General features: G+C 36.3%; 1 protein-coding gene across 1 annotated transcript in view; it reads left to right on the top strand.

The window, feature by feature from the left end:
• pgap1 (post-GPI attachment to proteins inositol deacylase 1) overlaps positions 1-25,937 on the top strand; it is a 319,938-nt gene that overhangs the window by 46,674 nt on the left and 247,327 nt on the right. The window contains exons 6-7 of the mRNA XM_051930514.1: positions 11,046-11,098; positions 25,289-25,355. Of these exons, the coding sequence (XP_051786474.1) occupies positions 11,046-11,098; positions 25,289-25,355 (120 nt within the window). The remainder of the gene's footprint in view (positions 1-11,045; positions 11,099-25,288; positions 25,356-25,937) is intronic.

The raw sequence follows: 25,937 nt of genomic DNA on the forward strand, positions 1-25,937 counted from the left end.
GTAGCTCAATTGTGTTCTGTCACCAGTGGCATTCATCATAAGACATTGATGCAAGTTGAGTAAGTCCGTAGTCTTTAAAATGAATCTTTCTCACTTTCAGTAATGTAAATATATTCAACTAACAAGATTTGCACTTATAAATGGTTAGCTGGACTGTGCTTGATATTCATTTTTATTGCTTTCAAACAGTATAAACAAGCAACCTAAAAAAGTAGCACTATGAAACTAGAATTCAAGGTTTGTAGTAACTACTACTCTTTGGGTCAACCTACAATGTGCAAGGCATCATCTGTCTAGTGACAGTGATCAAGATACAGCAAGTATTTTAAAACTAGACAAAGGCCTAATCACCGTAAACTCTTTTCAGAATTGCATAATGAACAGTGAAATCCGTTATCTCAGTATTTTGCAGGTTCATTTCCCCTTTTATTTGAACATTATACTTTTAAAAACTATTTTATTAGTATCTATACTAATAAAAGGCAAAGCCCTCACTGACTCACTGACTGACTGATTGACTGACTGACTGACTGACTCATCACTAATTCTGCAACTTCCCGTGTAGGTGGAAGGCTGAAATTTGGCAGGCTGATTCCTTACAGCTTACTTACAAAAGTTAGGCAGGTTTCATTTCGAAATTCAACGCGTAATGGTCATAACTGGAACCTCTTTTTCACAATATACTGTAATGGACGGCAGCTCGATGGCCGTGGGAGGAGGAGTTGAGTGTCACGTCATCACGCCTCCCACGTAATCACGTGAAAAGACTGTGAACGTAATAGGGACAAATGAAGGAGGAGCCGCAAACAGCGAAGAACAAAAAATTCATTAAACAATTGAGAAGGGAGCGAGTGAAGCATACAAGCATGTTCATAAGGGAAACAAAGCACGGTGTAAAACGTAAGTTTAAATTAAGTTTATAGAAACGCTCCCGCTGCGGATTGCAATAACGTGAAAAGACTGTGAATGCAGTAGGGACAAATGAAGGAGGAGCCGCAAACAGCGAAGAACAAAAAATTCATTAAACAATTGAGAAGGGAGCGAGTGAAGCATACAAGCATGTTCATAAGGGAAACAAAGCACGGTGTAAAACGTAAGTTTAAATTAAGTTTATAGAAATGCTCCCGCTGCGGATTGCAATAACATATTCGCGAGATAAAAGTTTAATGAGAAGACACGAGGTATAAACGAACCACACGCCGTAGCGCAACGTTAGGGGCAACAGTTTCAACCATTCTATGATCTGCCTCTCGCAACTGAAAGACGGCACATGGCGGATGTTAGCCCACTTGCTGACCGCAACGTTAGGGGCTTCAACTCTGGCGCTGACGATATTCGATTCTCGAGAGGGGATGCAGTGAGTGTGTATGCCTGATGAGCCCAGAATTAAGGAGAAACACGTGTCGCATACTCTGCATTATTTGAAAGTAAACTATTAAAACCATTCTATGATCAGCTTCTGGGAACAGAAAGAGGGCACGTGGCGGATGTAAGGCGACTTCCTGACCAACCACAAGCGTAACCTGGCAGGTAACCATCCATACAGTCAGATTGTGATTCAGAAAACGAATGCCATGAATTTAATTACCACGCTCTACATACTGTCAAATAAACGAAACACACGCCGTAGCGGGACAGCTGTGAAAAGCGAGGTTCACAAAAAAACAGATCCTTAACAAATTGTTATTGGTATATTTTCGATCCGTTTAAAAAGGTTTTACTTTCTTCTTAAAAAATTAAAAGCAGTACTTCGCCGCAACGAAGCGCGAGAATTTGGCTATATATATCTGCTTCTCACAATTAAAAGAGGGCACGTGGCTGATTTTAGACGACTTCATGACCAAACATAAGTGTTACCTGCCAGGTAGGGTTACCACTTTTAATACAAAAAAATAAGGGACACATACTGCAGCGGGTGCCACATCCCAGTGCCAACAGTTTGCAGACTCTACTTAAAAGACCCGCCCTCCTCACTGGACAGTTAAAAAGACCAATCAAACTAACGATGGCATCAAGTATTACCCAATCCAAAGTAGGAAAGGAGGCATCTTCATAAAATGCGTGTGGGATGATTTGCATGAGACGCTGCTTTAAAATAAATGATAAAAAAAATACGGGACAAATTCCGTCCCGTATTGATTCAAAACGGGACGCACCATTTCATTCTCAAATACGGGACGATTCCGTATTTTAAAGGACGGGTAGCAACCCTACAGTGCCAGGTAACCACCCATACAATCAGATTGTGATTCAGACTAGGAATGCAATGAATGTAATTACCCCGATCTACATACAAGGCGAAAGTCTTGCAACATTCAAAGATGATGGCTTGGGATAAGTACACCATAGAACATAAAAGAGCTTATGAAGCCTTGAACCGAAAAAAGCAAGATCTCAGAGATCGTAAAAAAAAAAATAGGAGGTAATGTCGTTTTACTCGCTGTAGATTTTAGTCAAACATTACCAGTTATTTCACGAGGGAGACCAGCAGATGAACTCAACGCGTGTTTAAAATCCATGCTTCTCCCACGCACGGTTATATGTCACGTGTTCTCGGGTAGGTGCACCAAAAAATGTATACATTTAAGCATGTAATGGGCAAACAAAAAATGAGGTATACCCGAAGGCACTGCAGTAGTACTTAATGTAACTTTACTTCTTAAATGTTAATGTTTTACTTTTTAATAATTTATACGCTTCTTATATGTTGTTCAAATTCTTTTATCAAAATACCAGTGACAGCGCAATGCACGATAACGTGGAGTGAATACACCATACGCATCCGCCCACGGCCGCCCTGGTGTGCGCAGATAGGAGTTGATTCTACAATAAAATAAAATAAAGATAAAAACCCAGGATTGTTTCCTGCCTTGTGCCCTGTGTTGGCTGGGATTGGCTCCAGCAGACCCCCGTGACCCTGTGTTCGGATTCAGCGGGTTGGAAAATGGATGGATGGATGGATAAAAAGAGTAATACAATCATCACCCATAAAGCGGATAGTAGACGTGACGTTCTATATGTCTACCAGATTTCAAGTCAGTAGGTGAAACAGTTTGCGAGCTACAGGTGATTTAAAATCCTGGACAGACAAACGAATAGCCACGGTAGCACATTACAGAAGAAGAGTTTACTGTTTAATAATTTATATTTATATGAAATGTGCTTCTTATATATTACTTCATATTCTCATATGATAATGATGTTAATGTTGTTTATATTGATTTCTATGTTATTGAAACTGCATGTATGTGTGTATATGTGTGTATATATATATATATATATATATATATATATATATATATATAATATATATATATATATATATATACTAGCAAAATACCCGCGCTTCGCAGCGGAGAAGTAGTGTGTTAAAGAGGTTATGAAAAAGTAAAGGAAACATTTTAAAAATAACGTAACATGATTGTCCATGTAATTGTGTTGTCATTGTTATAAGTGTTGCTGTCATAAATATATATACATATACACATACACATATATTATAACACACTACTTCTCCGCTGCGAAGCGCGGGTATTTTGCTATATAATATATATATATATATATATATATATATATATATATATATATATAATACACACATACAGATATATATTATATATATACACATACAGATATATATTATATATATACACACACATATATATATACACATACAGAGATATATACTAGCAAAATACCCGCGCTTCGCAGCGGAGAAGTAGAGTGTTAAAGAGGTTATGAAAAAGAAAAGGAAACATTTTAAAAAGAACATAACATGATTGTCAATGTAATTGTGTTGTCATTGTTATGAGTTTTGCTGTCATATATATAGCAAAATACCCACGCTTCGCAGCGGCGAAGTACTGCTTTAAAATTTTAAATAATAAACTGAGGGAAATTATACCAATAATTATTTGTTAAGGATCTCTTTGTATACCATGTTGTCAGTTCGCCCCTCCGGTTGTAATATGACCAAGTTGTGCGCTGAGCTTACTCTTGAGCATGCAACGTATACTTGGCCATGTGAAAAGCAAATCAAGAACAGCAAGACCGCGCCAGCTGCGGAGCTCAGCTTGGAGCGAAATGAAGTGAATGAAATGAGGTGAATGGGAGGGGAGATGATCACGTGACTCCAACACCCGCCTTAACTCTCCATCCCTCCACAAACACAGTCTCTCGGATCCCAACTCTCCTTTATATATATATATATATATATATATATATATATATATATATATATATATATATATATATATAGATAAATAGCAAAATACCCGCGCTTCGCAGCGGAGAAGTAGTGTGTTAAAGAGGTTATGAAAAAGAAAAGGAAACATTTTAAAAATAACGTAATATGATTGTCAATGTAATTGTGTTGTCATTGTTATGAGTGTTGCTGTCTTTTATATATATATATATATATATATATATATATATATATATATATATATATATATATATATATAATATACACACACACACATATAAACATATATATACATATACATATATACATATATATACATATCTACATATATATATATATATATATATATATACATATACACATCCACATATATATACATATATATATATATATATATATATATACACATACATACACACACACACTAAGTCAGTATGATCAAAGGGGGGGGGGGGGGGGGTGTATCGTTTAATTAAAGTGCATATGTCCTTCTTAAGTTGGCATATGCTGGGTTTATGTCCAAGTGTCTGTTGATGGCATTTTCATCTGATAGCCAAGACTCGGCCAACTCTCTGGCGCTTTTTGTACTGGCCTTAAATTTTACTTTTACGTTGTCCCAGTTGAATGTGTGTCCTGTCGATTTAGTATGTGCATATATCAAAGATAGTGTGTCCTTTCTCATATATATATATATATATATATATATATATTAATATATATATATATATATATATATATATATATATATATATATATATATATATATATATATATATATACACACACATATATATATATCTCTGTATGTGTATATATATATATATGTGTGTGTATATATATATAATATATATCTGTATGTGTATATATATATATATATATAGCAAAATACCCGCGCTTCGCAGCGGAGAAGTAGTGTGTTATAATATATGTGTATGTGTATATGTATATATATATTTATGACAGCAACACTTATAACAATGACAACACAATTACATTGACAATCATGTTACGTTATTTTTAAAATGTTTCCTTTACTTTTTCATAACCTCTTTAACACACTACTTCTCCGCTGCGAAGCGCGGGTATTTTGCTAGTATCTTATATAAGGTTACATAATAGGGAGGGGAAAATATTGTTCTTTAAAAGTGATATATGTCATGTCTCCTCTCCTGTCTTTACTTTTGACCCCTCTTTCCATTTGCCACCAGCATTTGATCACAGAGTACTTATTGGCTTTAACCTTTTTTCTCTGCACAGATTCTATGATGATATTGATCACCAGACAGTTGTTTGAAATGCATGTAAATTTTTGATTCTTAAAATTCTTGTATGCATACTTTAAATATTTGCTTGATAGGCTATTGCAGCATTCATTTAACCACATAATTGGTAATTATGAGAGCATAAATTTTTAATACTGTCTTACACTTTCCCTCTCTTCATTCAAAATAATACAGATCTGTTTGGCTCTGGGATGCTTTATACAAGTGGGGATATATTATTATGACACCTCACAGACAAGCAGGGCTTAATATGGACAATCTAAAACACTATAGTAACTGCTATATAGATCTCCATATTTTGTTTTGGCTGAAATCATACCTTATCTTCATAGCGTGTGCATGCATGCACAGTAATAAATTTAAAGATGGACATACCTAGATCCCGACACAAATTCAGGCTTTAAGTGCAGAGTTATGGTGAAATGATGTAACAGTTGCAAAAAGTATTTTAAGTGTGTTAGTGAATCCATCAAAATTAATATGCAGTGTCAAATACAGTGGAACCTCGGTTTGCGAGTAACTTGGTTTACGAGTGTTTTGCAAGACGAGCAAAAATTTTTAATAAATTTTGACTTGATAAACGAGCGAGGTCTTGCAGTACAAGTAGTATGTATACGCTTTGTCTGCTGAGTGTCATGTGATCACAACTGAGCTGATGGTTCTTCTCTCTCTCTCTCTCTCGCTGTGGGATTGTGGGCAATTGTCTTCTATTCTCCGTCTGAGTCGGCGTGCCTCACTCATATAGTCCACATCCATACGAGCGTATATTGTTTACTGCAGCATTAGCATTATGACTGTGTGCGCGCGCGTGTGTGTGTGTGTATGTGTGTGTGCTCGCTCGCGTGTATGTGTGTGTGCTCGCGTGCGCGTGTGTGTGTATGTGTGTGTGCTCGCGTGCGCGTGTGTGCTGTGACGTGCGAGTCCCCGTCTTGCACCCTAAAACACAAAGCTGAGTCTCAGTACTTTAGCAACACCATCTTTATTCAGCTTGAAACCGCAACAGCACGGTTATTTATTGTAGTGGGATCTGCCGCTCTCCTATACACAGACACAGCAGTCAGGCAGGGCCCTGTGCATTTATAATGTTCTTTGTTCCTTGTATCACCCATCGACGGCAGGCGCTTATGGCATGTCTGCGATCTTTTCGGATTTGCTTTTATGGTGAACTGCTACAGCGCTGGGAGACTGCGATTGCTTTGGGACGCTCTTCCGCGGGTCGTCCCGTTGGGTGCAATCCCACAAGAGTTTAGAAACTCGTTCACACCAGCCATTATTCTTTTCAAAGGTAAAGTACAGGTTAATTTGTTTTATGTATTTTTACCTTATATTTTGTATTAATCATTTTTATATGAATAGTTTTGGGTTGTGGAACAAATCATCTGAGTTTCCATTATTTCTTATGGGGAAATTCACTTTGATATACGAGTGCTTTGGACTACGAGCACGTTTCTGGAGCGAATTATGCTCGCAAACCGAGGTTCCACTGTATTATATTATATAATATATAGTATAATAATATTTATTTTATTATATATATTTTGAGAGAGATATAAAGACGAAATAAAAATATTTATAAAAATGATCATACTTCTATAAATTATTATATTTTAACAATATAAGTCATTTTCATCTATTCGAATAAAGGAGGTAAAATGAAAAGAAGAATAGAAATAGATAAAAGGAAAAAGAGAGAAATAAGCAGGACTGATTTTTTCACTAGTTTGCAGGCTCTGGGAACTTTTGTTGAGCTACCAATAAACTTTACCTGTTGTTTTTTGGTAGAGAGAGTGCCAGCTCAGTAATTGTATGAGGTGCAGTTTGTATTGTTTCATTGTCAAATGACCTTTCCAAACCATGCGGTATGTCAACAACAACATCATTCTGCTTGGATATTTAAAAAGTAGAGAATGATTTTATTTTCAAAAATTATTTTTCACTACTGTGCGAAGTGACAAGTATGATGTCAACAAAATGCAAACCCCTCACAAGTGGAGAGGAAACATTGTTCACTCGTGAGCCATATCTAGTATAGTGCATTTCAAATAAAGGTTTTTCTGATCAGTACATTACAACATTAGTCTTTTGAAGTATTGTATACAATAATAAGTAATAAAAAAGCCAGCTGCTTGTCATTACTGACCTAACATCACATGAGCACTCAATTATTTAGTTTCAGTGTTCAGTATTGGATGAGTGGCCGTGCGTGTCTTTTGGGGTCAGTCACAATTGCAGCTAATGTGCCATCACTTATGAACAGATTCAGGACAAATTGTGTAAGGATTCATCTTTACATGATAAATCTTGCTTTGCATTCTGAAAATCAATGGGTAGCGTTGAAAGTTGCCCAGCACTTTTGTTTCAGAATATGCAAAATCATCACTTTTATATGCTTCACGATCTCTAGAGCTAGAATGCTGTCACTGGCCATTGCTAAAGAACAGTTGCTATTATAGCACACAAATCACTTTTTTTCTTCAAACTCTTTCAATTTGAAAATCCTGTATTCGGCTCTCTTGTTGCTGTAAATGCTTTTCAATAGCCACTCTGTCACTACCTGCAATTTACTGGAGACATTTAAATTATGGGATGATGCTGTCTCTGGATGATTCATCTCTGAGATCATGGTAAAGGTATTAAAGTGGACTGGATCAGCCAGTTGGAGAGCAGGAACACTTCTTTGAAAAACCAAGAACAAATATTTTTTCATACACCTTCTTTAGTTTCAGGACTCCTGTAGCCCAGATTAACCAATGCAGAAGTTCAGTCGTGCATATATGGTCATCTGACATTTATTCCATTTTACATTTATCACATTTATTTTCTACAGGTTCTTGTGTGAAAAATACTGTAATCAATTGAGGGGCAAAGAGGAACAGTTGGCATAGCAACTCAAATAGTGATTTAGCTGCCCTAAACAGAGCTGTTTATTGAAAAGCACCTCCTTAATTTAAGTGTGTCTAATACTCTTGGTGTTATGCCTTTAGAAGGTGTCCTAAGAATGACAAAAATCCAGCATGACCAAAACTCTGTCAGACTTGTACAGCTTTTCACTTTCTTTCAATGTTGCAAGCTAATTCTTGTACTACTACTCTATGAGCTCCCATTCTGACTTATGTTTTTGGTTTTCCTCACAAGTGTCTGCGTCTCACCTGGTGTCTCCTCTGAGGTCTGGGTCAGGTATATACACTGTTCTTTTATGCCTCTCTGGATCTGTAGTTTGCTTGACCCTGCACACCTAGAAGTATTCATTACTAGACTAACCTTCAAAACTTGCTAGGTACTTTTTCAAAGTCACAGATTTTGGCCCATGATCTACAGTAAAGTCTTAAAGTTGGTTTTACTGTACACATAGCTGGAAACTTAGTACATCAGAAGCAGCATGCTTTAGCATCCACATGGAATTAAGGGGCTGATGGGGCCAGGGGTTGGCTCTTGAGCTGGATGTCAAGAGGGATTAAAAAGAAGTTCCATGTAGTGCAGGAGTTAGGTTGGATGGGAGAGAGAGCAGTAGTGTGACTGCAAATTTGAAGAAATTAAAAGAGGGGGAGAAATCACTGCATTTGCATAAGGTTGGAGTGAGAAGAAGTAGTGTAGAAGTAAAGGACCAGTCAGCTCACAGACCACCGTGCACAGGATTATGTACCATCAGTTGGCAGTGCACCACTCTTTGAAAACCACTGAAATATACAGTTGGCTATTGAGTTTTGCCTTTATATTTTGACTTGATTGTAATCTCAAAATGTGAAATTTTAAAAAGGACATTACAGTAACAATGTTGAGAGTCAAGTAAAGAATGTTGTCTTAAGTATGTATTTTAAAAGATGTATATACCATATACCGCATTTATTCTTATTAACTAGGCAATTATTAGACATATGTTATATTCCGATTGCTGTGCAACTGCAGAGATACCATTGTCATACATAGAACAAATAATGCCGTATTATGAAACCTGTAAGCAACCATTAATTACATCTTAATTCTTCTATGTTAAATGGTAGCAATCAGTCCTTACAGTGCATTATTTTATAAAGGTTTAAGAAACATTTCCAATTCACTTCAAAGTGGAAATGCAGATAAGTTTGTCCCCCACAAATAAGTGTAACACTAATAGGATGTAACATTTTATTATAAAGCAGCAGAGCATTAGTATTGAAATATTCTGACTATTGTTATAAAATGCAAAGTTGTTGCCATAGCTCTTTAAGTGATTGATTTAAAGTTTGCAAGTCCATCAATAATGTATAGATTCCACCAGCATTCATAATTGTTTCTTTGCAATAACTTGAGAAATGATAGGAATGTCAGCAAAGAGGCTGAATTATTTATTGAGGTAATTGAGAGAGAGAGAGAGAGAAACGCAGAGTTTGATCAGTTAATTCTATAGGCAGAAATACCACTGAATCTATCGGACAACAAAATGGAGAGTCTTCTTAGCTGGTCTAATTTTCAAATACTAAAGTATATCTTCTGCATAGAAAGTTAAGTTATTAAAGTTGCATGAACCTTTGAAAATTGATCTTAAAGTCACCTGAGATACTGGGAGCTTTAGAATCAATGGATGGAAAGATTCTTTTGCCAGATTAGACAGCCTAACACAGACTTTGTGCCATAGAATGCCAAGAAGGATGTGGACAGCCATTTGGCCTAGGTCTTGATGACTGACTGTGTCTGATTTTGTCTGCTGTATTTGACCGTGGACTTTCCAGTGGGCTATTTTCACCAGGGGCACTGCTGACTACGTTTTACCCCTCTCTTCTATTGTTAACTGGTCATAGTTCAACAATTAAGTGATGGAAAGATGTTGCTGGGTTCCATTTATGTTAGTTTCAAATTTTATTTTCCTGTCTGTTTAAACAAATCTCGGTCTTTATGTATAATCATTATGTATTTCGTAAAGTTTATATTTGCATTTTACTTGAGGACCTGTCACAGTGCTACAGTATGTACCTGTAATCAGTAAATAGTGCTATACAAAAATAAATCAAATTGAAAGAAGACCAATTATTTTCTCTGTCTGTTTCTTACAAAGGTTATATCTGCAGTTTGGCAGCCATTTACTTTGAATTACGACTGCCACATTAGGCAAAATTAAGATTGGAGTCTCATATTAAAAATAGGCTTATATATTTGAATGTGAGTTATTGTAAGTGCTACATATACAATATGTTTGTATCCTATGTGCTTTTTATTTATTAACATTTTTACTTTTTCTCATGGTACATCTTTAAAGCATGATATATAGATGCTAAAAATGTTTAAGAACTTTGAAATATTACTTTAACTTCAAACTGATCTGAAAATCAAAATCTACACATTAAAAATCCATACAAAAATCTATCCTGCTTAATTTAATTTTTTTTTAATTAACCCAAATGATGACAGTTTGTAAAGCAAAGTTTTAGTGACTCAAAGTACATTTTTTTTTTTACTACAGTTAGCAAGGGACTTTAGAAAAAGTACAAGTCTTATGTTTTCTGTAATTAAATTCTACCAAATATTTCATTAAAAATTTTAGATTCATTAAAAGCAAATTATTTTTTCCTTTCTTTTATCAGAGCACAGCTGTTCCAAGGACATGGGTATCCACTGACCATCTTTCTATTGTTTGGTAAGTGATACATTTAGTATACAATATAATAATGATGGCAAGTTGTTAAACTTTCTGTTTAACAGACAGTTGTGTGTGTTTTTTTTATTTTGTATCTTTGTAAGATAACCATTGATGATACTTTTTTTTTTTTTTTTTTTTTTTTTTTTTTAATATACTAATCTTTTTTTTTTTTCTTATTTTATGAAATCCAGCTGATTTTACATATTTTCAATGTTGAGTTTGGTTTGGTTTAGTTTATTGGTATCCACCCCCTGCACAACTTCAAAATTTTGAAAGATGACATGGCTTTATGATTATTTCTAATGGATTTTTAGCTTTTGTTTTATATATGATCTTTAAGAGAGCTAAATCTTCTTCTTATTAGTTTCAAAAGGTTTTGGATGTTTGGTGTATATGTAGTTCAGGGATGTTTGGTATACCAGTACTAGAAAAGTACCAAAAAAACTCAAATTTTAAACAGTACCGTATAGTGCCAGCATTTTGGGAATTTCAGTACCAGTAGTAAATATCCACTTCAAAGTGATTGAGACTTTACAGGGGCAAAATATTTTGGTTTTGCTGCAATAAAGACTTTTATGCTATCAAAAGGTAAGTGGTATGTTGTGGGCTACAATGGCATGGTGCCCCTGGAGGCTGGAGTAAGACGGTGGGTTTTGGAGTTGTCCATATTTTGCTTTGGAACCCTTTTGGTTCTGCTACTGGAGTCTGAAAGCCGGTATCAATAACAAGGTCAAAGTTTTAGCACTAATCCAAAAGTAGTCTAATGTAATTAGTGATGATGTGGTTGCGAGAGCGAGATAAGAAGAGGAACCAAGATCTACATAAAATTGAAATTGCTCTTTAAAAAATGTTTTAACTATCAATTTTTAAAATGTGAAATTGTATACTATTACGGTCATCAGGCTGCATGTAAAAGTAATCGCTGTAAACTCCAAGGAGTTAGGTTCCTGCCATAAAATGCATGAACATACAGAGTTAAATGTAGTTTTCAACTTGTGGATCATATAGCTAAAAAAATTGATCAAATCACATCATCGTTATGGTAAGTTGTGCAGACTAAAAAGGAGAAGACTCTTGCGCATTAATTCCAGGATGGGCATTTGCCATTTCAATAGCTTGGCACAGGGGCGGCACGGTGGTGCAGTGGTAGCAGTCCAAAGACATGCAGGTTAGGTGCATTGGCGATCCTAAATTGTCCCTAGTGTGTTCTTGGTGGGTGGGTGTTTGTGTTTGTGTGTGCCCTGCAGTGGGCTGGCACCCTGCCTGGGATTTGTTCCTGCCTTGCGCCCTGTGTTGGCTGAGATTGGCTCCAGCAGACCCCCGTGACCTTGTGTTAGGCTATGGCAGTTGGATAATGGATGGATGGATGGATGAATGAATAGCTTGGCACAACATACAGTGCATCCGGAAAGTATTCACAGAGCATCACTTTTTCCACATTTTGTTATGTTACAGCCTTATTCCAAAATTTTTTCCTCAGAATTCTACACACAACACCCCATAATGACAACATGAAAAAAGTTTACTTGAGGTTTTTCTTTTAACCTGCTCTATTTCTCTGAGTAGTTGTTGTTCAAGAATGTAGTATCTATAGACATTTATTGGTAAAGTTGATTTCATTTAACCTTTCTTATATATCTATTCCTTTTATCAAAGTTGTGAAAAAATCTTGTAAGAAGAGCATTTTATATTTATTTGTGATTTTTAGCCCTAGGCATTTATACTGATCTGCGATGACAAAAAGGGAAGGTGTCCAATCTAATATTGTATGCTTGAGAATTCACTGGGAAGAGCACACTTTTATTCAAATTGATTCTGAGGCCAGAAATCTTTTGAAATTCTGTTAGTGCTGTTAGGACTGCAGGCACATTATTTTGTGGATCTGATATATACAGTATTATATCATCTGCATATAGAGAAACTTTCTGTTCCAGTCCTTCTCTGATAATCTCCTTTATCTCAATAGCATTTTGACATTGAATTGCCAGTGGCTCAATGGCGTTTGCAAAAAGCAGTGGTAACAAGGGGCATCCTTGTCTGGTGTCACGCTCCTGGTTTAAAGTAGTCTGAATTAATGTTTTTAATACAAACTGAAGCTTCTGGATTGGCATACAGTAGTTTGATCCATGCACAGATGTTCAAGCCAAACCCTAATCTCTCGAATGTAGTGAAAAGGTAGTTCCATTCAACCATGTCAAATGATTTTTCTGCATCCAATGATATGTCCGGGGTGTTTGACTTTGTGGGGGAATATATTACATTAAACAGGCGTTACATTAAACAAGATAAGTGTCTGCCTTGTAATAAATGTTGTTTGTATATTTTAAGCTTAAAGACTGTTGATTATATTTTTGGCAGATATCTATTGCAGCTAAAGTCTAAATACTATCTCTAATTTTTAATTCTCAAACGGCACTGCTTGTGTTGGCTTGTTTTGTTTTGGACGTGCTCTGTCTCTCGGTATGTCAGAGGACTGGGACATTGTGAAGTGGGGTCTAGCTTCATGTGGGGAGGAAAAATGGTGGGGTGGGGGAGAGAAGGAGAGCAGGCTATATCTAATCTATCCTTTTAATCCTTATAACTATCAACGCAACAAAAGGCTGTATGGCAATAACTCGTGGGAAAATTAGAAATTAAGAGTAAAACTGCCTCACTACCAGTTAAGACTATAAAATGACATTAAAAATTCAGAATCAACGCCTCCATGATGGAACAGTTAATTTTGTGAGCTGGAATGTTAAAGGCCTGAATCACGAATTAAAGAGAAAGACCTAACAGGCTTAAATGCTAAAATAGTATTTTTACAGGAGACCCACTTAAGAAGCAAGGATCAATTCCAGCTACAAAAGACTGGACTGGCCAAATGTTCCATTCTAGCTTTACGAAGAAAACTAGAGGTGTGGGAATTCTCATACATAGAACAGTCCCATTTGTAGCATCAGATGTAGTATCGGATCCTGAAGGGAGATATTTGATGGTCATGGGCAACTTATTTAACTGTAAAATGATTTTAATAAATGTTTATGCACCCAATGTCAATGATAAGGAATTCATGCAAAATCTATTTGCATCCATTCCCAATGTGAACACTCATAAAATTATAATGGCTGGGGACTTTAATTGTGTTTTAAGTCCACTCTTAGATAGGACTCCTGCCACAGGGGGGGATGACATCTAACACTGCAAAGACAATTACACAGTTTTTAAATGACCACAACTTATCAGGCCCCTGGAGGTTTCTAAACCCAAACTCAAGAACATATTTGTTCTACTCACCAGTGCATCACAGCTACTCAAGAATTTATAGATAATAATTTCTTGCCCAGGATTAAATCTTGTAAATATGACACAATTGTTATCTCTGACCATGCACCTCTAGTTTTGGAGCTAAAATCATTATATCCCCCACACTCACCTCGCAGATGGTGCCTTAACCCACTTATATTAGCAGACGAGAACTGTACAGAATTTATATCCAAACAAATTAGCTTCTTCCTAGAGACAAACAAACCCTCAGAGGTCTCTGCAGTAACACTCTGAGAAACTCTAAAGGCCTTCTTAAGAGGACAGATTATTTCATATCTTTCCCACAGAAATAAATTAGAAACCAAGAAAGTGTCAGAGCTAAGAAGCGAAATTACTAGAATAGACGAAGAACAAGCCAGGCGTCCAAGTGAAGCTCTTCATAGGAAAAGGCAGGCATTGCATACAGAACTCAACATCTTGACAACTAAAGAAACTGAACAACCTATTTATAAATCAAGACAACATTACTATGAACACGGAGAGAAAGCTAATAAGCTTTTAACTCAACAAATCCACAAGCAAGAAGTTTGCAATGCAATCCCAGTAATCACTAACACTAATGGAGATTAAATCATTGACCATAAAAATATAATGCACACATTTAGAGACTACTATAAAACCTTATATTCTACTGAGTTTAAAGAAAAACAACACACAATCTAATGCATTTCTGGAAACATTACAGATACCACAAATAGATGCTTTTAGTGCTGAGGAACTGGATAAACCTCTGACCCTATCAGAATTACAAGATGCTATAAGTCACTTCAAGGTGGGAAATCAGCAGGCCCTGATGGCTATTCTATAGAATTTTATAAGAAATTCTCCACTCAGCTAGCTCCCCTCTTATTGGCAACATTTACAGAAGCTAGAGACAATCAAATTCTACCTCAAACCTTTCGTCAAGCATTAATCACCGTCTTTCCTAAACAAAATAAGGACTTGTTACAATGTGCATCATACAGACCATTTTCACTTCTGAATAATGATGTTAAGATACTCTCAAAAATTATAGCTAGAAGGATGGAGAAAGTGCTGCCTTCAGTAATATCACAGGGTCAAACTGGATTTATTAAAGGCCGACACTTATCTTCCAACCTTCGATGCCTGTTTAATGTAATATATTCACCAGCAAAGTCAAACACCCCAGAGATGATATTATCATTGGATGCAGAAAAAGCATTTGATATGATTGAATGGAACTACCTTTTCACTGCATTGGAGAAATTTGGGTCTGGCCCGAATATTTGTGCATGGATTAAACTACTGTACACCAGTCCAGAAGCGTCAGTCTGTATTAACAACATTAGTTCAGACTACTTTAAACTAGAAGGTGGCACCAGACAAGGATGCCCCTTTTTCACCACTGCTGTTTGCAATCGCCATTGAACCACTGGCAGTCCACTGTTGAAATTCTTATCAGATAAAGGGGATTATCCGAGAAGGACTGGAACAGAAAATTTCTCTATATGCAGATGATATGGTTTTATATATATCAGAACCAGAAAACACTGTGCCTGCAGTTTTAACAGCACTTTCAGATTTTCAAAAGATCTCTGGTCTCAGAATTAATTTGAATAAAAGTATACTCTTTCCAGTGAATTCACAAGTATAGAATATCAGATTGGACACCCTACCTTTTACCATAGCAGATCAGTTTAAATACCATGGAGTAAATATCACAAGTAAACATAAAGCTCTTTATCAACAAAATTTTGCCATCTGTATGGAAAAAATTAAGCAAGACTTGCATAGATGGTCAACCCTTCATCTCACTCTAGCCGGAAGAATTAATGTTGTTAAGATGAATATCCTTCCTAAGCTTCTTTTTTTATTTCAAAACATCCCAATATATATCGGTAAATCATTTCTTAAGCAATTAGATTCAACCATAACCTCATTTATTTGGAACATTCACATATCCGAAGAGCGACCCTACAGAGATGGCTCTACCTAATTTTCAGTTTTATTACTGGGCAGCAGACATACGAGGCATAAAAACCTGGACACAAATAAATGAACATACACAGGCCTGGTCTGCAATAGAAGTAAAATCCTGCAGCACTTCTTTATATTCCCTGCTCTGCGCTCCAATAAATGCAAGTTATCGCAAATATACTAATAACCCAGTTGTGCTTCACTCACTCAGAACATGGAACCAATTTAAAAAGCAATTTAAGATGGAAAATCTTCTATCTGTGGCACCCCTGCAAGAGAACCATCTCTTTCATCCCATGCAAACATATCCAGTTTATAATATCTGGAAAAGATTTGGGATTAAACTGCTCAGAGATCTTTATATAGACGATATATTTGCATCCTTTGAACAATTACATTCCAAATTTAACCTTCCAGCTACATATTTCTTTCACTATCTTCAAATTCGAAACTTTGTCAAACAGAACCTGCCCGATTTTCCTCATCTCGTACCCTCCACCATGCTGGAAAAAATACTGCTCAACTTCGAGGACTTAGACACCATTTCTGCAATATATAAAATTTTATTAGAGTCCCTTCCTTTCAAAGATCCAAGAGTACAATGAGAAAAAGATCTCTTAATTAATATATCAGAAAAGGAATGGAAGGTAGCAATGCAGAAAATTCACTCGCGCTACATATGCGCAAAGCATAGAATTATTCAACTCAAAATTATATATCAAGCTCATCTGTCTCGCTTAAAACTGTCCAAAATGTTCCCAGGGCAAGATCCAACCTGCAAACGCTGCAACCAAGCTCCTGCCTCACTGGGTCACATGTTTTGGGCATGCACCAAATTAACATCATTTTGGACCAAAATTTTTAAGTGCCTTTCAGACAGCCTTGGTGTCACAATCCCTCCTAACCCATTAATAGCTGTGTTTGGTGTTCTTCCAGATGGATTTGAAATGGATAAGGACAAGCAAACTGTGATTGCATTCACTATACTTTTGGCACGCAGACTGATCTTGTTAAATTGGAAGAATCCTAACTCTCCTCTAATAAGTCAGTGGGAAACCGATGTTTTATATTATTTGAAGTTGGAAAAAATCAAATTCTCAGTTAGGGGATCTGTACAGAATTTTTTCAAAACCTGGCAGGATCTAATCAATAATATTTTAGAATAAGAAGAGATAATTATTTCCGCATTTCTTTACCTTCTCCATTTATCTTTTTTTTTTTTTTTCCCCCCTATTAAACTCAATAATTTAGGCATGTTTTACAAGCCTTAAGTTTTACTCCTTTGGCCATGCTCTCCTTCTCAGGGGTGGGGTTTGATTTGTTTTCAATCCTATTTTTTGTAAAAATTGATCTATATGTACCATATGATTACTATTAAATTAATAAAATAAATTAAAAAAATCAATAAATCTTGTTTGGTCTTGTGATATTACCGAAGGCAGCATTTTCTCCATCCTTCTAGCTAGGACTTTGGAGAGTATCTTAACATTTTATTCAGACGTGAGATTGGTCTGTACAATGCACATTTTAGTAAGTCCTTATTTTGTTTAGGAAAGACGGTAATTAATGCTTGGCGAAAATTTTAAGAGATTTTTTTTTCCTCTAGCTTCTGTAAATTTTGCTAATAGAAGGGGAGCTAGCTGAGTTGAGAATTTCTTATAAAATTTGGCATGGTAGCCATTAGGGCCTGCTGCTTTTCCACTCTGCAGTGAGTTTATAGCATCTAGTAATTCTGATAGTGCAAGAGGTTTATCCAGTTCCTCTGCACTAAGAGTATTTATCTGTGGTATCTGTAAAGCAGCTAGAAAAGTATTAGATTGTGTCTTGTCTTCTTTAAACTCAGTAGAATATAAGGATGTATAGTAGTCTCTAAATGTGTGCATTATATTTTATGGTCAATGATTTTGTCTCCTTTTGTGTTTGTGAATGCTGGGAATGCTTTGTGAACTTCTTGCTTGTGGATTTGTTGATCTAAGATCTTATTAGCTTTCTGTCCATGTTCGTAATAATGATGTCTTGATTTAAGTATGAGTTGTTCAGTTTCTTTAGTTGTTAAGAGGTTGAGCTCTGAATGCAGAGCCTGCCTTTTCCTATGAAGCACCTCACTTAGACACCTGGCATGTTCTTGATCTATTCTAGTAATTTCATTGATTAGCTCTGATACATTCATGGTTTCCAATTTATTTCTGTGGGAAACCTATGAGATGATCTGTTCTCTTAAGAAGGCCTTCAGGGTTTCTCATATTGTTCTTGCAAAAACCTCTGAGGATGTATTTGTCTCAAAAAAAAATTTGCTTGGATATAAATTCTGTACAGTTCTCGTCTGCTAATAAAAGTGGATTAAGACACCATCTGCAAGATGAGTATGTGGGGCATAGTGATTTTAGCTCCAAAATCAAGGGGGCATGGTCAGAAATAACAGCGTCGTACTTACACAATTTAATCAGAGACAAGAAGTTGTTATCTGCAAAGAAATAATCAGTTCTTGAGTAGCAATGATGCACTGGTGAGTAGAAGGAGTATGCTCTTGAGTTTAGGTTTAGAAATCTCCAGGGGTCTGATAAGTTGTGGTCAGTTAACAAACTGTGTAATTGTCTTTGCTGTGTTAGATGTCATCACTCCTTTGGCAGGAGACCTATCTAGGTCTGGATTTAAAGCACAAAGTCCCCAGCCATTATAATTTTATGAGTGTTCACATTATGAATGAATGCAAATACATTTTGCATGAATTCCCTATCATCGACATTGGGTGCATAGATATTTTTCAAAATCACTTTACAGTTAAATAAATTACCTATGACAATCACGTATCTCCCTTTAGGATCAGACACTACATCTGATACTACAAATGAGACTGTTCTATGTATAAGAATTCCCACACCTCCAGTTTTCTTTGTATAGCTGGAATGGAACATTTGGCCAGTCCAGTCTCTGCAGCCAAAACTGATCCTTGCTTAATAAGTGGGTCTCTTGTAAAAATACTATTTTAGCGTTTAGACCTGTTAAGTGAGAGAATACTTTCTTTCTCTTTAATTTGTGATTCAGGCCTTTAACATTCCAGTTCACAAAGTTAACTGTCCATTCTTGGAGACATTGCTTCTGAACTTTTGTTGTCATTTTTTAGTCTTAACTGAAAATCAGACAGCTTTGACCTTAGTTTCCATTTTTCCCAGGAGTTATTGCCATGAAACCTATTGTTACATTGGCACTTTAATCTGTCCTTTTAATTCTTATAATTATGAGATAGCTTGCTCTCTTTCTCTCTCCCCCTAGACTCTTCCCAAAGTCCCAGTCCTCTGACATACTTAGAGACGGACCGTGTCCAAAACAAAACAAGCTCCCTAGCAGCGGCGTATGAGGAATAAAATTGGGATATCTATTGCTAATACAGTCCAATTACCAGGGGTGCGGAAATCAAATTTTTTTCTACTTGTCCACGGACAAGTAAACTTAGAAAATCCACTTGTCCGCCAGTTAAATTCACTTGCCCATAAACAAATAACAAAAGTGAAAAATAGTTTTTTTTTTTTCTGATTTCTTTCATTGATACCAAAACTGCCTTTCATTTTAAAACTAAAAAAAGTTCTTTCAGGGAGTAGTATTTTGCCACCTTGCTCTAGAACATTATATAAAAGATTCCCTTATCATTTTAACTCACTAATAAACAATGCCTTCATTATAGCTACACTAGTTCTGTTTCACATACTACAGTTACAGTGAAGATTTTTATAGATATTTCATAACCTTTGGAAACCGTTAGAATGTTTTCTTCTTTATTTTTAATAAACTGACAGCGCAAAACCAACTTGTTTTATATGAAATATTCGCTAATCAAAAATGATCTATTGACAGCTCATCAAAATTGATGTCACACAATAAATTTCTTAATTCCCAATATATCACAACCTGCACGAAATCGCAAATTTCAGGAAAGATTAACTGCCAAAACAAGCTTTGTTATGTGGTGAAAACATTTGTATTGTAAGTAAAATGACTGCATTTTTACGTAGAAACAATGAATTTTATCAATCTTCTCCTATAGGCCTAATATGCTACCGTGGCTGTTTGTTTGTCTGTCCAGGATTTTAAATCACCTGTAGCTCGCAAACCATTTCACCTTTTGACTTGAAATTTGGTACACATATACTAAGTGATGTCTACTATCTGCTTTCAGGGTGATGATTTGTATTACTCTTTATTTTTATTTTATTGTTGTATCAACTCTCGGCACCGCGCAGCAGGGCGGCGCATGCGTATAGGAGCCGTTCTCATTCCCCACCACCTTCGCTAATCATTCTTGAGGCAGATTGAAGACTTAAGTGCCAGCTTAAGTGAAAAATTAAAGAAAACGTACTAAGTAATTGCAACACAAAAACGAAATCAGTTTTAACGCGAAAAGATGCCAACGAAAGAAGAGAAGCAGCGGGCCGCTAGGGTGGAGTAAAGAAGAGCTGCTCAGGAAGCAGCAAGCGCATCAACCTCTGAGCAAATGAATGCTAAACGTACAGAAAAAGAGGATGAATACTATGAATGCTCAAGTCAAGTGTATTCACTGCATGTTATCGTGCAGTGTGCCGTTACTGGTAATATATTAAAGTTATCGATTTATAATGAAAAATCGTAATCATCAGATTACATCATAATATCGGTATGAAAAAAATGATCGCATCTCCAAGCGTGTAAATATTAGGGTAAAATACTTATGTAAGACCATAAGAGTGCTTCCCCTTTGAAAAATCAGCCGTCATTTTGTAAACAATATTGAAGACCAATTTGAGACATGAAGAACATGCCTAAGTAGACTGTTTCCGCACAAAGTACGTACCCAAATGTTTAAAATGTGAAAGTAGTGGTAAAATGTGCCCTGCACAGCACATATAATATTTTTTTCTCCAGAAAATTGCACTTGTCCGCGGACAACTGAAACCAGAAAAACACTCTTGTCCGATGGTCAATTTACCCGTGTCGGACGAGTTGGGCGTTGGATTTCCGCACCCCTGATTACTATAAGCATAAAATATAATCTTCAGCTGTCTTGAGAGAGTAAAATAGTAAACCCAGGGAATGGTGTTAAAAAGTGGCTCTGGACAGGAATAGTAAATCCTAATACAATAATAACAATAACAATAAACCAAGGGTATGATATTGAACAGTCCCCTTTAGAAGAATAAAAAAAAGAGAATTATTAATTTCTTCCACACATACATAAGCACATATAATTGTAATTAAAGCATAAACAAAAATTGGATGAGAAGGGAAAAGGATGTATAATTACAGTACCAGTATCAGTGTTCTCCACAGAAATTTTTTCCAGCCGGGTGGCATGAAAAAGTAGCCGGGTGGGGTGGGATGAGGAAATTTGGTGGTGGGGAAAATTAAACGTGCACTATTTTTATTATTATTATTTTCCAATGCTCGATTTGATTTCCTTTTTTATGGTTTGACACTTGTGCCAGAATATTTTTATTAAATTTAAGAAGTATCCAATTCAGGATCCTGCAACCCTAACAAAAATTTTAAATAACAATTATTATGACATAAACCAAGAGGCACAAGTATTGTCAGTGACGTGAAGAAAAGTGAAAACAATAAAAAAAAATTATTGGAAACCTAATGAAGAAAAATTCAAAAATATTCCTCAAAGCCAACTTGCATATGCAGAAGGTGTCTTCAGTTAAATATTTATTCTTCTTTTCTTCCTAGAGGCCCAGTTGTCTGCAGCTTTCCCATAATCAAAGTCCCCATGATCTGGGCCCTGCAAGGAGATCAGCATGAGCTTATTTAGCATGCTTTGATTCATGCGATTTCTCAAACATGTCTGTGATCCTTTTAAGGGCACAAAAACCCCTTTCACATTCTGCTGTGCTCACTGGGATCACTAGCCCAATATGAGCTAGTTTGGCTAAATTTGGAAATGACTCTTTGAGCTCTGATGTCGTTGCCATTTTTAGTAAAATCTGTTTTGGATTGAAGCCTTTGTATGATTGACTTCAGATCATTTTTGACGCAACTGTCCATTCTTGCCTCCTGCTTTCATATTTTAAAATTGGAGGGCTACCATTTTTGGAGTAATGATCAAAAAGAATTTCAGCAGACTCACTTGAATCATGAGTTTCTGCATTGAAGACTTTTGAAAAGCTGGAAATAATTGGCATGTCAGGGAATCTTGCATCTAGGTGCTTGACAACTGTCTCTAGGTATTTATCATATATTGCAGTTTTGATTGACATTACATCACTCTGTGTATAAACAATGCGGAGATCTGACCATTCTTCTGTCAGACAATGATGAAGGCTTTGAACATATCTCCCAGGAATGGCTTTCAATTTTCGGTAAGATTGACATCATGCCTTTGCCGAGCCTTAGATAAGTTGGACAACAAAGGTAATACATCTGAAAGCATCATCAGAGAGGAAACAAAATTGTACGTTTTAATACATCAGCTTAATCCGTCAGCTGTTATGTCATTTTGTTCAGTGGCCTCTCTTTCCAGCGCAGCTATGACACTCATCATACACTGTCGTAGTGACTGTACTGCAAAGTCATGAGACAGTCATCTAGTGTCAGTGGTCATTTTCAGCTTAATCTGGGCAATGTTCAGAATATTTTGAATTTCTGTTAAACCAGCCATCTTAACTGAAGAATTTGGAAGAAATAGCACAGCTGGCTTACGATGTCATTCAGTTTTGTTAAATAAGGTACAGCAGCTGCTGCTTCGGCACTTGCAAGGGCCAAACGGTGGTTTACACAGTAGCAGTTGACCAAGAGTCCAGATGTTTTATCTTTAAGCAATTTTGCCACACTTTTCTGTTTCCCAGTCATAACAGCCGCTCCATCTGACCCTAGTCCAACCAGATTAGCAGTTTTCAAGCCTAGAGTGTCCATAGTCTCACTCAGTGTGTTGGTTATAGTCTCTGCTTTGCCATCAATCATATTGCGGGTTGATACAAAACTAACTCTGACCTCTTTAGTGACCTGGCAAACATATTTAATGTAAATAATTAATTATTTTACAATTGAGATGTCTGTGGTTTCATCACACAGAATACTGAAAAAATTTTTAGTGTGTATATTTTTCAGTATGTTAGACTTTTTATTTCTGATGCAAAGACATCCAGCAGCTCTTGCATTATTCTTTCAGAGGAGTAATATGCATTTTTACCAACATTGAGATGTTGTAAAAAGGAACAACCCATTTCTTTACAGTGTTCCAACAGCTTTTTAAACAACGTTGTATGTAGCAACTCATTTTTTGCCAACCAATTCATGGATCTTAAAGCTGCCACAAAGGCATCTCTCTGTATGTTATTTAACACAGATACAGATCTTTCAATTTGACCGATTCCAGTTTGCTCTAGTACACGCTTTCCTAAAAGGTCCGCAGAAGACTCGATGTGCATTTTACTTTTACTTTTTTCATGGTCCAGCAAGCTTTCTTTTCCAATTCTTGTGCATGGCACATTTACCCAAGGTAACTCCCTCCTTGGGGGGTGTTTGTTTGAATATTTCATGCACAATAAGCACCACATACCATTTTCTTTGACCATTAGCCAATCAAAATCTTTAAATCATTGTTTGTTTATGCCGGATAAGCGGTGCTTAGATTTATCAATTGGCAGAGTGTGTGCTGAAGAGATTTCCCTTGATGGACCAGCCTCTGCAATGTCTTTGTCTGAAATTGCCACATCAGGAGTTGACGCCACACCTTCATTAGTTTGTGGCGTCTCTTTTCTGAAATAACTGAGCAGTGTTGTTTTCTGAACACTTTTTTTGCTCATGTTGGTAAAACGTTTGGAAAAAATTAAAAGTACCTATGAATAAGTCTTTTGAGTGGGAAAGTGAGAGCCTGTTGGATATTCAATGCACGGGGCAAGATATGAACAAAAAAGGAATGGCAGATGGGTCACTTTAACAAAACCCTCAGCAATTCAGTGACAAAAGTTTTGCTCAGGACACAGTGTGTGGTGCAAGGGTTTCTTCCCAGTTTTTGCAATATGGACGCAGGTCCAAATATGAGCAAATATAAGAACAGCAGATGGGGTCACTTTAACAAAACCCTCAGTATGAGCAAATATAAAAACAGCAGACGGAGTCACTTTAACAGGAACCACAGTGAGTGCTACAAGGATTTTTACACACACAACACACCTAATGCTTAAACAACTTTATATATATTGGTTTGCTATGTACTGAACAAGTAGAGAGCTGCTATACGCTTAGCAGCACTACACAAACTGCACTGACACTGAGAACAGAGATGTCACTTCCTGACGCCCTTTTTCTAATATCTGACATGCTGGTTCCCCTAGTCTTTTTTTTTTTTTTTCTTTTTTTTTTTTTTTTTATTTTATCAGTCCTCTTCGCCCGGCCATCTCCACATCCTCTTTGCTTGTGAACTGCCGCTCCGCTCCCGCTATTAGCATGTATAACCCTTTCTCGCCCGCCCACCTCTCCATACTTCTTGCTACTGTATTAAGTTGCTCCACCCCCACTATTACCATGTACCACCCCCTCTCGAAAGCTCACCTCCTCATACTCTTTGCTTGTGAACTCTGCTCCGCCTCATCCCCGCTGTTAGTTTTAGCATTGAGTGATCGGCAACATCCTGTCCCACGCCTCTCCCCTCACCACTTGTGATCCTACTTCTAAAATATTGCCCACCCACCCGCTCGTCACTTGCCATCTGTGCAGATCATTAGATCTGTCTGTGCCTGTAGATTTGCGGCTCTCCTCTCACAATGTCATGCAAGATGACAGCTGGCCTAGCTCTCTTTCTCAGGGGTGGGGCTTGATTAATGTTATTTGATTTTAATAAAATCAATAAAATTAAAAAAAAAAAAAAAAAAAAGAGCATTTTACCTGATTCTTACATGTATATACTTTTATTATGTAAAAATTCATATCTTTTTATTTTCTGATCCAATTTCCTTGATTCTTTTACAGGTGTAAAGAACTTGTTCTTGCCACTATTCGAGCATTCTTCGATCTTCATGATTCAAATACTAAACAGGTTAGTTAATCGCAGGTTATTTTATCTTTGTTTAAATTGAAGTAGTATTATGTGTAGAGAGTAGCAATGCTGCATACAAGCATGTGGTTCAAGGATTGTTTGTGTTGATTGACGATTTAAGTTATGAGTTGGTTTTCCCAGTGATCAATTTTTTTCAGCTGATCACAGGCCAACTGTTAAGTTTATCAACATCTGTAAATTGTCCAAATATAAATGGATATGTCTAGTGGGAGTAAATAATGTGGTAGGCTAGCATTTTATTTTTATCATATACTCTTGCCACATAAAACCCTTAATTAGAGGGGAAAGTTTTTAATAAAACAGAATGGTAATACAATAAAGGAGTGTTTTAATTATCTTGGACTGTGTTTAAGACTATATCAAGCCTATGTTTAATTAACAACATCGAACTGAATAAAAATAAAACACTTTTTTTCATGTATTTTTAGTTCGCATAGAGGATAGAAAAACATATTACATTTATGTGCCATTAGACAAACAGCCAATACTATGAAAGTCAAGTTTCACATAAGGTTTTGAGAAGAAACTACTATAAGAATTAGGAGAAAGGGAAGGGACAAA

Source organism: Erpetoichthys calabaricus, chromosome 8, assembly GCF_900747795.2.
Source record: "Erpetoichthys calabaricus chromosome 8, fErpCal1.3, whole genome shotgun sequence".
Classification (NCBI taxonomy): Eukaryota; Metazoa; Chordata; class Cladistia; order Polypteriformes; family Polypteridae; genus Erpetoichthys; species Erpetoichthys calabaricus.